Consider the following 13553-nt stretch of genomic DNA (forward strand, 5'->3'; position numbering starts at 1 on the left):
CGCAGTGAAAGGGACTCCAGGGCCCTGAGTGCCTTGCCTAGAGATAAGTTGGGGCGCTACTGACCTTACCTAACATTGCTTCTGCTGCCCCCCAACGTCGCCTGGGCGATGCTTCCTGGCCTATCGGCACGTTCGGCCATGGTGGGGGTTCGGGATCTTGGGCCGCTAAGGCTCTGCGGGCACCCACAAGCCACTTAGCTTTGGTGCACAGCATTGGGGATACGCGAATGACGTTCTGCGACCTCAGCTGGTGTTGCTGCTCGGCACGGCAGACTTCTTGTGCTATCTGCTGATAGACTCCTGCATTATCTTCCAAGTCCATCATTACCTCCACGAGCCCTCATTCTGGTGTCAAGTCTCACGTTTCTTTTTCCTCCTCGAACACATTTAACGGAACCCTCAAAGTGACCTTGCCCCTCAGTCAAGCAATCCTCGATAGACTTTCACCGACTCCCCCGCCGGAGCCCTGTCTGCACCTCCAACCATCCCATCTACCCTGTTGACTGCCTACGGTCGCCAGTAAAATGGCCGCCAACGGTGTGCCCGCTCCTCCCAGGAAGCGCAGAATTGGTGTCATGACCAGCGGAGGCGACTCCCCTGGCATGAATGGCGCTGTCCGAGCTGTTGTCCGTATGTCCATTCACATGGGCTGCGAGTCCTACGCGATCTATGAAGGCTATGAAGGGTTGGTTCAGGGTGGAGATCTGATCAAAGAGATGCACTGGGAAGATGTGAGAGGATACCTGTCTCGAGGAGGAACACTTATTGGCACCGCACGGTGCATGCCGTTCATGGAGAGATGGGGCCGAGTGAAAGCAGCAAAAAACATGGTCAAGCGCGGCATTGATGCCCTTGTCATATGTGGTGGCGATGGTAGCTTGACTGGCGCTGACAAGTTCAGAGCAGAGTGGCCGAGTCTCCTTAAAGAGCTGGTGGAAACTGGGGAGCTCACCCAGGCAGAAGTTGACCCATACCAGCACCTCAACATCGTCGGTCTAGTTGGCTCCATCGACAACGACATGTCTGGCACTGATGCTACTATCGGCTGCTACTCCTCCCTTGAACGCATCTGCTCCGCAGTTGACGACGTTTTCGACACTGCCGCCTCCCATCAACGTGGATTCGTGATCGAAGTCATGGGCCGTCATTGTGGCTGGCTAGCTCTTATGGCATCCATAGCCACGGGCTCAGACTTTGTGTTCATTCCAGAGAAACCCCCTCGGGTCGGCTGGGAAGATCAGATGTGCGACATCATCGCCACTCACAGACGGAGAGGGAAGAGGAGGTCGATTGTTATTATTGCGGAGGGTGCCCATGACCGAGAATTAAACAGGATCACCGCAAACCAAGTTAAAGATCTTCTGACCCAGAAGCTCAAGCTAGACACACGAGTTACCGTTCTAGGTCACACACAACGAGGTGGGCATGCATGTTTCTACGACCGTTGGTTGTCGACACTGCAGGGCGTGGAAGCGGTGAAAGCAGTCCTGGATGCTACTCCAGACACACCGAGTCCAGTCATAACTATCCGGGAAAACAAGATTGAGCGATCCAATCTTATGGAAACAGTGGCGTTGACCAAATCTGTCAGTGCTGCCATCGCGGCCAAGGACTTTGACAAGGCCATGCAGCTGCGAGACGTCGAATTCAAGGAATACTACAACAGTTATGTCATTACTACTTCTACAGACCACCCCGCCTTGCGCCTACCCGAGGAAAAGAGGATGAGGATCGCAATCATCCACGTCGGGGCTCCTGCTGGAGGTATGAACCCAGCCACCCGCGCTGCCGTGGCATATTGCTTGACCCGAGGTCATACTCCGATCGCAATCCACAATGGGTTCCCGGGCCTTCAACGTCACCACGACGACAAGCCAGTTGGATCTGTACGCGTGTGTAAATGGCTCGACGTGGATCCATGGGTCAACGAGGGTGGCTCTGAGATTGGCACCAACCGCGGTCTGCCTAGCGCGGACATGAAGAAAACTGCAGAATGCTTCGGGCTATACAAGTTTGACGCGCTGTTTCTCATTGGCGGGTTCGAAGCTTTCACCGCAGCCAGTGAGCTGAGAAAGGCTCGAGAACAATATGACGTCTTCAAGATCCCTCTAGTCGTCCTACCAGCGACTGTGTCAAATAACGTCCCAGGCACCGAATATTCTATTGGCAGCGACACGTGCTTGAACACGCTGATCCAATTCTGCGATGCCATTCGACAATCTGCTTCATCTTCGAGGCGACGGGTATTCGTCATTGAGACACAAGGCGGTCGATCGGGTTATCTCGCCACGATGGCTGGCCTTTCGGTTGGTGCATTGGCGGTGTACATTCCAGAAGAAGGGATCAATATCCACATGATCGCTAGGGATATTGAGTTCCTGCGCGAGAATTTCAAGAATGATCAAGGAGCATCAAGAGCGGGTAAGATCATCCTTCGAAATGAGAGGGCTAGCACTACGTACACGACACAAGTAATTGCCGATATGATCAAAGAGGAAGCCCGAGGTCGGTTTGAGTCTCGATCAGCGGTACCTGGTCATTATCAACAGGGTGGCAAGCCTTCGCCTATGGATCGAATCCGTGCACTCCGGATGGCAATCAAGTGTATGCAACATATCGAGGACCGATTCACCGGCAAGTCCAAGGACTGGATTGCGGACGACCCGTTGTCAGCAGCAGTCATTGGTATCCAAGGGTCCGAAGTTGTCTTCACCCCAATGGGGGGCGCCACAGGACTCGAAGCTACAGGAACCGATTGGCAGGATCGGAGGCCCAAGGATGAATTCTGGTTATCTATGAAGGAGACGGTGGATATCCTAAGTGGACGACCCAAGCTCTCGGACTGCTGTGAGGAGTGTGGGAAGCCGTTATCTGGCGAGATGCTGAGGCACACTCTTTCGAAGCAGGTCTAATGGGAAAGGGCAAAGGGAGAATACCAGGTTCGTGCTGTCTCTTGGGAATGAGTACGGTCTACAGATGGCTGGTGTTCTGGGGGGCTCGATTGAAGGAATGGTGTCTGCAGGTGGCCAGCCGCCAGTAGCAAACGTTCGCTGAGACAATATCAATAGATGACCCATTTTTCCAAGTAAATATTTCTGCAAGGCACACGGTCACCGCACGCTATTCAAGCGGATCCTGCTGCGGTTGACTGAAACGGCCACCATGGGGGAAGGTCATACCACCCGCCTGACCACGTTTGATATGTGAGAAAATGGATGAATCGAAGGCGTGCTTTGCAAATGCAAGGACCATGATTAGCTGGTACAAGCTCTGGTGGGCCCACAGCAAGCAATGCTGGCCAATCAATGCTTAACTGATTGTCAGCCCTGGTCTTAGGGACGTCATTCAAGGACGATATAAACCCGTCGAGACTCTGAGACACTGGCCTTGCGATCTGAAATCTGCCACCTGTACCTACACCTGAGCCTCCATTGCGAATATCCTCCCATTCCTCAGCAGGGACATTCCTCGTTGAACCAGCAAACATCCGCTAAACGCATCAAGCCAAATCCTCCCCCGCAACTATGGTCAAACCAACCTCGTGCTGCGGTCGCAGCGACGAATGCGTCTGCGCCCAGAAGGCTACCTGCTCGTGCGGCAAGACCTCCGCCATGCACTGCACCTGTGAGAAGAAGGAGCAAGAGAACACCTTGCAGGGACCTCGATGCTCATGCAGTATGTTCTGCCCTCTTCGTCCATCTCCATCATTCTTCCTATCTTACCCACCAGCGAACTAACCTCTGAACCTTTCTTCGACCCATATAGGAGCCCGCCCTGCCGGCCAATGTACTTGTGACCGAGCTGCCACGGAGAATACCGCTCCCACGGGTGCCACCTGTGCGTGCGGCCAGAGGAGTTCGGGAAGTTGCACATGCGAGAAAGCCGCCGACGGTGGACTGCTTCCGACGGAGACGGATTTCACGACCAAGGCATAGCGGCACCCTTTATTTTGCCACGGGTTGAATGTACAAAAGAAAGGAGAAGACCAAGACGAGGAGTGAAAAGGAGTGCATTTTATCTGTTCAGGCGGGAGATACCTTGTACTTTTTGTGGGCATGGATCAAGTACCGGAATATGGGGGGAGAAAGGGAACAGCACGAGAACCTCAGGGAGATACGAGTCACAATGCGGCGTCTTAGAATACTGTGCTTTGAGAGACCGAAGAGGAGTACACACACTGCAAAAATAAAAAATAAAAAACCGGCATGGCTACAAGATATCATCGGGCCAAATGGTGATGTCTCTCCCAGCCAATAACGGGGATTCCTCAACCATCGACGCTGGGCCAAGCAACTTGTGCCTTTGCACCCCCAAGCGCCCTTCAGCAATGTTTGGGACAGTCTCTCTCAGAATGGGCGCTTCTTGCGGTTAGCGACGAGCTGGCCGCCAGCCCAGGTATATTAAATATTGTCAATAGGGATACGACTACCGTGGTACCTACGTGTGGACTAATGCCCTTTGGGCTCACAAGGCAGAGTAATTTACTACAAAACCCTTTTGTCAGATAATGGCACATATTTTTGAAGTCGGCTGGACCAGGATGTCCTCAACCACGATCGGTCAGAGAAACGATTTTTCGATATAGCAATTTCGACCAATGAAAATAGTGTCTACGTCCAGAGGTCACATCTAGGCTCTCTCTCTGAGCTTCGTGGGACACAACACGACGCGTAGTGCGATTTTGGGTATCTTGACTCTTGCCTTCACCATCGGTCGACTTATACGACCTCATGCAGCGGATCCTCCTCTCCCACGTCTGCGCCGAATCCCTCCGTCTCCTCAGCCGCAGGGCCATCTTGCTCGTCCGCCACCATCTGAACATTGACCTGTCCGCCCAAAGCCTTGACCTTTGCCTTGGTCATTTCGTACACATATTGGCCCAGGTGCTCCACGCCTTCCATCTCCGAGGTATCTTCCACCTCCTCCTCGAGCAAGCGAGCAGTAGGAAACATCTCCCCAGTGGTCACAACCAGTTTATTCGGCCTTCGCGATAAGATATCCATGGCAGGCTTCATCTCAAAGCAGCTTGCAAAGAGCTCCTTTCGGCCAAGGATATACAATCCAAGCCTTGCTCGAGACAGTGCGACAGTTAATCTCCTGATATCTCTAAGATATCCTACCGACCGCGTCCTTGTCATGCTCACAATGACGTAGTCATTCTGCTCACCTTGGTACTTATCGACCGTTGTCACGATCCTCGGCATCCCGAACAGCGAGTTATTTTTGCATCTATGCTCCAGCACGTCGCGGAGCAACGCTCTCTGGCCAGCATAGGTAGCGAGAATCGAGATACTGTGCGACGAGTATCCAAGGAGGCGCATGTACTGGTACAATGCCACTGCGTATTCTGCCTCTCCGAGGTTTTGGATGAAATGTGGGGTTGGTTCACGCTCGCCACTGCCTTGGTAGTCAGGGACATCAATGAACTGGTAGTCATAGCGGAAGCCTGCGTTGGCGCGTGAAAATTCCGGCCGGGAGACGAGCTGAGTCAAATTTCCCAAGTTGTTGTAGCGCCACTTAAAGAGGCTGGCTATTGAAGGACGGCAACGACCTTGTTGGTCGAGGTGGATGGTAGGGACGCCAAGCCGTACGAGACGTAGAAAAAGGGATTGTTCGAAGTTGGCGTATTGGCGCAAAGCCAGGTTCTGGATCACGGGGGAGTTCTGCAGATGATCTCCTATGAGTATAATTCGCTTCAGGGGCATTTCGCCAGTATTGGGATCTGGGTTCTGCATCACGCATGGAATAAAGGTTTCGATTTCAGTGATTTGTGCCGCTTCTTCCATGACCAAGGTATCATAATGGAAGCCAAGTTCAGCTATTTCGGATCTCCGCATGGCTGCGTGCGTTGATGTCATGGCAATGATTCGTGCTTCGTTGACCAGGAGGTGATTCGCTTGGTCGCGACCAGCGCGTAGGATCTCGAAAGGTCGGATTGACTCTAGCTCGGAGAAGATCTTGTCGATATGATACTGACAGCCGGACGCAATCTCCCGCGCTTCTTCCATCGTGACATCAGGAGGAAACAGCGTTCCAACTGGCGCGTTGCTGAAGTATTTGTAAAAGGGGAAAGCTCCGAGAACGGACTCAAGAGTGGCATTGTCTGCGTTGACGATATCCCAGAATCGTTGCCATCCGGGTCTGATGAAGACCTGATTAAAATAATCGGCAGTCTCGCACGAAGCGCCATGTGCCCCTTCAGCGCCAATTGAAGTGGCAAGACGGTTGACTTCGGACAGATAGAATTGGCGATTCTCCAAGAATGATTCCACCCGACCATATTTACCGTAGGACGCCTCCGTATCAAGCTCCTCCTCACCATGGCCCAAACGTAACAGGTGACGAGGGTCGATATCGAGTGCAATTATTTTTTGAAAAAGCTGGTTAAGCGCTTGATTACTGTGTGCCACGAGCAAAATACGTTCCGATGGAAAGTTGTGGTAAAGCAAATTGATGGTTTGTGTTGCAACATCAGTCTTGCCCGTTCCAGGTGGACCAACCACAACAGTCAGACCGGGTTGCGTCCCACACACAATAGCATCTACCTGCTTCGCCGTGAAGCGAATCTTGTTCTTCCTGGGGGCATCCATTGGATATGGTCCCGTGTTGCGAGGTTTGTAGGTCGAAACTTTCACTATGGATGAGTCTTGCTCCATTTGATCGCGACGTCTCTTCTTCGGGTTTGCTGGGGCCTCTGTAGAGGTGTTCGTCGCGCGTTGAAGGATGTAGGGTGGCTCGAGCGGAGTAGGCTGACCAGTGCCGGTTTCAACTGTCTTCCCCGGAAAGCTGTCTAATAGATGCTGCCAATCAAGAAATGTATCCAGGTAGTCTATGGAGTCAATGTGATCCGGAAGTGACGGAAATGAGGCACTCTGTGGATCACCATAGCCTAGGTAGACTTCTTGTAGCCAGGATGGAAGCACAGTCTCTGACGAGACTAAAGCTTGGATTGTCTCCAGAACAGGTTTGAAGTTGTTTTCTCGCCCTTGTCTGCGAGCGATAACGTTAAGAGACGCTATTTCTGATATGGCCCGGCCTTGTTTCTGCTTGTCGCTATCGTAGGTACTCGCGTCCAAGTCGAGCAGCAGGCGCCTCCGTCTAGGCCTTGAAGGATGTCCGTTCGTTTGTGTATCTCTGAGAGTTCGCCCATCATCGGTCAGGACTTGGACGACTTCGGCCGCTCTGAGACCGGTGAACATTCTCTGTTCGTCGTCTCCGTCGCCAGAGTGACCATTGGTAAGAAGTCGAGAAGCGTTGGTGGCATTCACCGCCAGGAGAAATACAACATCATGGGGTCTAAGATTGTCCCATTCTCTTCTGATACCGTCCGTAAGGTGGCTGACATCCAGTATGACTTCTACTCGCACAAAGCTTGGCTTCAGGTACCCAACCTTCGGAGGACCAACTTCAATGACTGCGGGCTCTGCGATCGGAAGAGCCATTTTCGAGAAGCCTTCAAATGCTGTGGTGTTCCGGTCTCGCCCTACTTTCGGCTTCATTCGCTTCACAATGCTTTCCATGTCCTTTCTTATGCCATAAAAAGCTTCGGCTTGATACAGCTGAAATGAACGCCACATGAAGTCGCTAAGGGTGAGATATTGTAAATTCAATTTGGGAAATCCAAGTGGGCGTGAGCCATCATAGTGCTCGTTTCTTAGTAAGGCTGGATCGTAAAGTGAGGCAGCTGTGGGCAGAACCGCTAACTGCGTGACAACCTCACGGAAGTCTTGAGGTTTGGAAAAGGATGACAAGAGAGTCTCCATCATAATTGCCCGGGAAGCCGCGATTCCGGCAGCAGGGGGATAGCTGGTTCGAAACCCAAGCTGCGTGCAGAGCTCCTGCAATTCAGAGTCGGTCAACGAAGAAAAGTGAGACTCTAGCTCGCTTCTTTTGTCGATGGATCCGAAGTTCGATAGTGCGAGAACCTTCAGCTTGTCCTCAAAGCTCTGGAGGGCCACCCGCTGCAGCCTCTCCAACGCTTGATAATGTGCTCTGCGCAAGCCACCATGACTTTCTTCCGTGCCTCCCAGTTCATCAATCGCAAAAGACTGGAAATGCTCGAGAAGATTGGTCAAGTCATGCAGAAGCACGGCATCTTCTCGTTCATATAGCTTTGATTTCCGAATTATGGGAATGATGTTGACGTCTTTCAAAAGAGGATTCGTGTAACGCCTGGTGGGCAACTGACTCGTCAGGTCGATCAAGAATTCCACAAAGCGCTCACAGTAGACCATTTCTTGAGAGTGAGTCAACTTTGGCGCGTTGAGCCTCGCAATGAAATCAATCAGCATCGTATAAAGCCATGCTCGATCGAACCGCAGGCGACTTTGAGTCTCTAGATCGGCCGCATCATATCTTCGCGCAGCGGCCCTCCATGCTTTTTTCCTTGCTGGATTCGCCTCCAGAAGTCTCTCTCTTGTCCTTTCGTCATGTAGATTATGCCATGTTGCAATCGACACCAGCGGGGCGCACTCTTTCCGAACCTGATCATTCTCCAAAGACTGAAATGCACCGAGCACAAAATGGAGGAGGGATAACCGGGAAAAGATGGATAGAGAGGAGTCGAGGATCAAAGAGAGGACTCGACGAAGTAGGGTTGAAAACTCTGCCGGGCGGTTGTTGAACAAGGCCCAGTCGTGGATACGGGCCCGTTGCTTCACATTGAAGAAGACCACGATCAGCAAGACATGGTGGTTGGAAGAGTCTGGCGAGAAGGTCGGCCAAAGAAATCTTTCGAGAATCTGGTAGTTCTCAAGGACGGCGAGGGAGTGAAAGGGAAAGGAGTCTTGTTCCAGAGGATCCCAAATGGCTGCCTTGATCACTTCTGGTTTGACATTTGCAGTTGTTGTGTCCTTATCCCACCAGTATTTTCTTGCCAGCTTTTCCCACGGATTGATGCTATCTTCACCCTGAATACTGACATCTGCTTGCACATCCAGTGCTGGAGCCATAGCCGGCCGTAGTTGAAGACCCATTAACCGTGGGAACACGCGGATGGTGGGTGCAAAAGAATGGCGAGGTCAATTGCGACCGCGCCTCCTGCGGAGTTTGCAACTGCGCTTTCAGAAATTAATTTCTCCGCAGAGCCGCAGTCTAATGCTTCACTGTCCTTCCCGTAAACAACATCACCCTTCCAGCCATCCGCTATTTCATGATAACGTCTTGCCCGTGGATAGATAAACGTCATCTGCTTATAAAATATCCTGCCAGAACGATCCTCGATGTGAACCCGGTAACAGCAGCAACTCTCCCTACCCGCCTCTGCACTCCTTTCTTCGCTTTGTGACAACATGGCTACCACAAGCGTTCCCTGCGTCGCAACCTACAAACCTGTGATTGAATCCTGTGTCTGCGGCCTGACTGGAGCGCGGGAGGACGGTGATGTTGATTCCCTCGTCCTCGAGGCCGACTGCGCAGAACTGCTCCAGAAAATACAGGCAGTTCGCGAAGCGATCGTCCCCGAGATCCTTCAGATACACAATGCTGCAGTCGAAACAGTCTGTCGCGATATTATCGTCGATATTGTTGCGACAGTTGACATCTCGGAGCCAGCATTCGCCCAGGTCTGGGTCCTCCTAGACATCATCAACATTCTGTCCGACAACGAATTATGCGAACCGGGTTTAGGCTTTTGGCTCATCGAGGAACTGCTGGACAGCCAGACTATCGATGGCTGCAGAAAAATCTTCGATTATTTGGAATCACGCAGAGAGAGGATGACGGCGAAGCATTTCAAACAGAAGAACTTGGTCATCCTCAGATGTTGCAATGAGTTGCTCAGGAGACTGTCGCGGGCTGAAGACACTGTCTTTTGCGGGCGAGTCTTCATCTTCCTCTTCCAGAGCTTCCCTCTCGGCGACAAGAGCTCGGTCAATCTACGTGGAGAGTTTCATGCGGAGAATGTCACTATCTTCGATCCAACGCCTGTCAAGTCAGAAGATGCTATCAAGCCGATGGAACTCGACACTGACACACCGCAAGCAACCTCTGGTGGCCACACGCCTGCCTCAAGTAGCCAGGTTCAGGATCACGAGAAGGCGGCAAGAAGTACACCAGTCCCCAAGACTTCCAGATCCGAGCCTAAAGAGCAGCCTCCCGACCTCGACGCTCTGTATCCCAAATTCTGGTCTCTGCAATCCTTATTTTCTTCCCCAACAAAGCTTTTCGATCCTGCCAACATGACTGCATTCAAAGACGGCATCGCCGAGACCCTCTCCTGCTTCAAGTCAGTCTCGAATAGTTCTGGTTCCTCTACAAACCCTACCGATGTGAAACGCGGCTTGAAGCGCAAGCGCAATGATGTTGATATGACGTCCGGCTTGACTTCGACATTCAACCCCAAATATCTGACAAACAGAGATTTGTTCGACCTTGAAATTCATGACATTGCCTTCCGCAGACACATCCTCGTACAAGCACTGATCATGCTCGACTTCCTCCTCAGTCTCTCGCCGACTGCCAAAGCAAAATTCGAAGGACTTACCAACAAGTCCGTGCTATACTCCTACATCCTCTCCGAAGAAGATACCAAATGGGCACATTCCACTCGTTCTCAGATCGCAGCTTATCTACAACAAGGTGGGAGTGGTAACGAAGGAAAGTTCTACTACCGCATGGTAGACACGATCTTGTCGAGAGACAAAAATTGGGTGCGATGGAAAGCCGAGAATTGTCCATCAATATCGCGGGACAGCGTTTCGCCACAGATCTATCTCGAATCCCGCAATACGTTGACGAAACTTACTGAGTCTGCGCGAGCGCCTCTCGTCAATCCACCTGGGTCAACCGACCTCGCGTTCCTCTCGAAGATTGAACCCCTTGAGGCGCTCAAGCATCCATCCAAACGCCATCAGGTTCCAAGTTTAGAGGAATACTATAGGGGTATTGAAACGGATGATCTGGACATGGACTTTGCTGTCACAGACGAGGAAAAAAAGGAGATCGAGGAAAGGAAGGCCGGGAAGGTGTGGAGAGCATTGCGTGCCAGCAAGAATCGATTCGTCATGTGCGAGAAGGTGCAGTATGGGGGCGATTTGAAGGCTCTGCTCGGGGCGGAGTCACTGGGAGACCAAGCCGAGAAAGGCGCGGAGGGTGAAGCTGAGGCGGAAGAGGATGGGGACAAGGCTGAAAGGAACGAGAATGAAACAGCAGAGGAGGCTGGAAGTGGCGACGACCATGCGGAAGCCCACCCAGAAGACGAAGGAGGAACAGATAACACAGCACCCGTTGTGTCGCAAGCCATGCAACAGCCAGCAGAAGGACTGCAGGAAGCAGACATAGCCCCCAAAACGGAAGACGCGGAAATGATGGATGTGCCTAATCCAGCATCTGTCCCTGATGCACCTGACAAGCCAGAAGAGGCGAAGAATGGCACCAGCGACGTCGCTCTGGATGACGCTGATCAGGCCTCGGGCAGTACAGGCGACGGTGGCGACGGTGGCGAGATACAATGAATTACGTCATTCTACTTTTGGCGATGCGAAAGGTATCTACCGAGAAACCAGTTAGTTCGCAGTAGAACCGTGAGAAACCACATGGAACAAGATACAACAAGATCTTCAGAAGATCAGCGGTCATGCCAAACGAGAATCATCTCGAAGCTTGCTCGATTGAGTAATTAGAGTGCAATTTGGTGTTGATCACTATTTGGTAGACTCGATTTGCCTGTTGTTCCACGCTGATGCCCAGCTCTGCAGAACGCCTAATAGATGGTGCGAATCGCTCATGATGCCCGTGAAACAAAAACGAAAGGAAAGCCAACAGTCTCAATTGGTGCTCCATACCGTTGGAAGCACCGTTGAAAGTCGTCGACTGTAGCATTATATTCCAACATGATCCAAAGCCACAGTCGCAATTACAGTCCCAAATAGCAGTTCGTAACCTGTACAAATCCCAACATACCCTTCGTCGTTCGTAAAATGCTTTCCATGGTCGGTCAGAGAGTTTACTTCATCTTGCCGTATACCTCCCGTGTCCAGTTCTCCCCAGCCTCTTCCACAGATCCATTGCCGGACATGCTGGCGAAGTTGGTCATGTTGCCGAAGCCTGCGTAGGGAGTGGTGGTTGGTCGAAGGCAATCGTACCACTTGCCCTTGGGATAGCAGATCGATGAGACTTGCCGAGGTGAGGGTTCAGGGATTGACGATGTAGAGCCGTTGGAGGAGACAGAGGTGCGGCCAGCAGTAGACATTGTGTTTATCTGGCCAAGTTGTGTATTGTTCGTGTCAAAGGGACAGAAGTGGCGCTGTGCGGAGGGCAGCTTGAGATAGCCCTTGTAGTTTTGTGAGGTAGGTTGTGGTGCTTCTTGTGAACGTTGGGCGCTCTCAGATACTCGTGGACTGAGATCTATAGCCAAAATTATGTTTTTCGAGTAAAGTTAATGTGGAATGCTTGTGTCAATGCTTGTTCTGTGTGGTAGACCACCCCAGGTTCCTACGCAGACTGGGGCCTTTTATAATCATGAAATCCGGGGTAAAGGGGTCCATGTTCGAACGTCAGAGGGCAGCAGGGGGAAAATTTTCACCTTGATCAGGCGAGCAGAAAGGGATCTCAACTGTACGATTGGTGAAAACGCACGACGCAGGCGCCGTGGCCCTCCATAGCCTCAAGCTACACCAGAGGGGTGACATCAGCTGGCTGAACAGGAGCAATTGCATCAATTCTTTTCATGATCACGAGCAACTGAAAATTCTGAAGGCGCTGAAACTTCCAGGGAGAATGTCAGAAGGCATCAAGAGATTGGATGTTGTCGCAGGGAAAGAATCAACTATGTGTCATGGAATGGTCGAAGGAGGAATGAGTTACGTAGGAGAAAACAATAGGCGCAGAAGGGCAGAGAATTTTGCAAAAAGGCTGTACCGCAGCCCTGCCGACGGGCCGTGGAAATGCGGAGAAGGAGAATCTATTCTCCGGGGCATGGCAGAAATTTTCTCGCTTAGCTGATGCAACGTGACCACCAGCCGAAATTCCGCGCATCGGTGGGACATTCGCTTTCGGAGGCCGCCAAATGCCCACGAGTCACAGGGTGAAAAATCTGATGGCTTTGCCACGGGCTGGTCGACTGGTCTGTGCGCGGTGTGAGTGCGGGGTAAGGCTATTCCCAGTGCAGGAAGGGCGGACGAAGGAAGGGAACCTGGGGCCATGGGGCGTAATCTCCCGCCGGCAGGGTATAACTGTTCCGTATCAGCATGGGTTAGGGCGGGCTCAATCTCCTGCCCCGGGATGCCGATGGCGCTTCAAGCCATCTAATGCTGTGATTGTGATTGTGACTGTGACGGTGGCTGTGGGTGTGTTTGCTTGACCTTCTGATAACGCGACATCCATATCGGGATCGAAAAGGGAAGGTGCGATACGCCTAGTTGATTCCGACATGTGGCTGGGAATGCCGATATCAGGGTGGAGAGCGACCGGGGCCGCGCGCCCAGATTCATTCCTTGCTTCGGCGCACTTGCCAGGCACCTCACGAAAGCAGACTGAGGGAATCAAGAATGATGGTGAACATCTTGGATCGAGTGTCAACAGATTCATCGGTGTAGTGATACCGAGAAACCCAC

The 13553-nt window shown here is 52.0% G+C and overlaps 4 protein-coding genes across 4 annotated transcripts; 2 read left to right on the forward strand and 2 right to left on the reverse strand.

Annotated features, from left to right (window-relative positions):
- Window positions 1-267: 267 nt before the first annotated feature.
- PV07_09661 (6-phosphofructokinase subunit alpha) lies at window positions 268-3086 on the forward strand. Its single transcript, XM_016396938.1, has one exon. The coding sequence runs from the start codon at window positions 525-527 to the stop codon at window positions 2910-2912; it is 2388 nt and encodes a 795-aa protein (XP_016246794.1). The 5' UTR covers window positions 268-524; the 3' UTR covers window positions 2913-3086.
- Window positions 3087-4560: 1474 nt separating this feature from the next.
- On the reverse strand, window positions 4561-9031 carry PV07_09662 (uncharacterized protein). The gene has a single exon (XM_016396939.1). The coding sequence runs from the start codon at window positions 8973-8975 to the stop codon at window positions 4719-4721; it is 4257 nt and encodes a 1418-aa protein (XP_016246795.1). The 5' UTR covers window positions 8976-9031; the 3' UTR covers window positions 4561-4718.
- An 83-nt stretch (window positions 9032-9114) lies between these two features.
- PV07_09663 (uncharacterized protein) lies at window positions 9115-11587 on the forward strand. Its single transcript, XM_016396940.1, has one exon. The coding sequence runs from the start codon at window positions 9291-9293 to the stop codon at window positions 11451-11453; it is 2163 nt and encodes a 720-aa protein (XP_016246796.1). The 5' UTR covers window positions 9115-9290; the 3' UTR covers window positions 11454-11587.
- Window positions 11588-11944: 357 nt separating this feature from the next.
- Window positions 11945-12485, reverse strand: PV07_09664 (uncharacterized protein; the record flags this gene model as incomplete). Its single annotated transcript, XM_016396941.1, has 2 exons — window positions 11945-12345; window positions 12437-12485. 2 exons carry the CDS (start codon window positions 12483-12485, stop codon window positions 11945-11947), a joined length of 450 nt encoding a protein of 149 aa, XP_016246797.1.
- Between the last annotated feature and the right edge of the window lie 1068 nt (window positions 12486-13553).

The sequence above is a fragment of the Cladophialophora immunda genome (genome assembly GCF_000835495.1).
Source record: "Cladophialophora immunda strain CBS 83496 unplaced genomic scaffold supercont1.5, whole genome shotgun sequence".
Lineage (NCBI taxonomy): Eukaryota > Fungi > Ascomycota > Eurotiomycetes > Chaetothyriales > Herpotrichiellaceae > Cladophialophora > Cladophialophora immunda.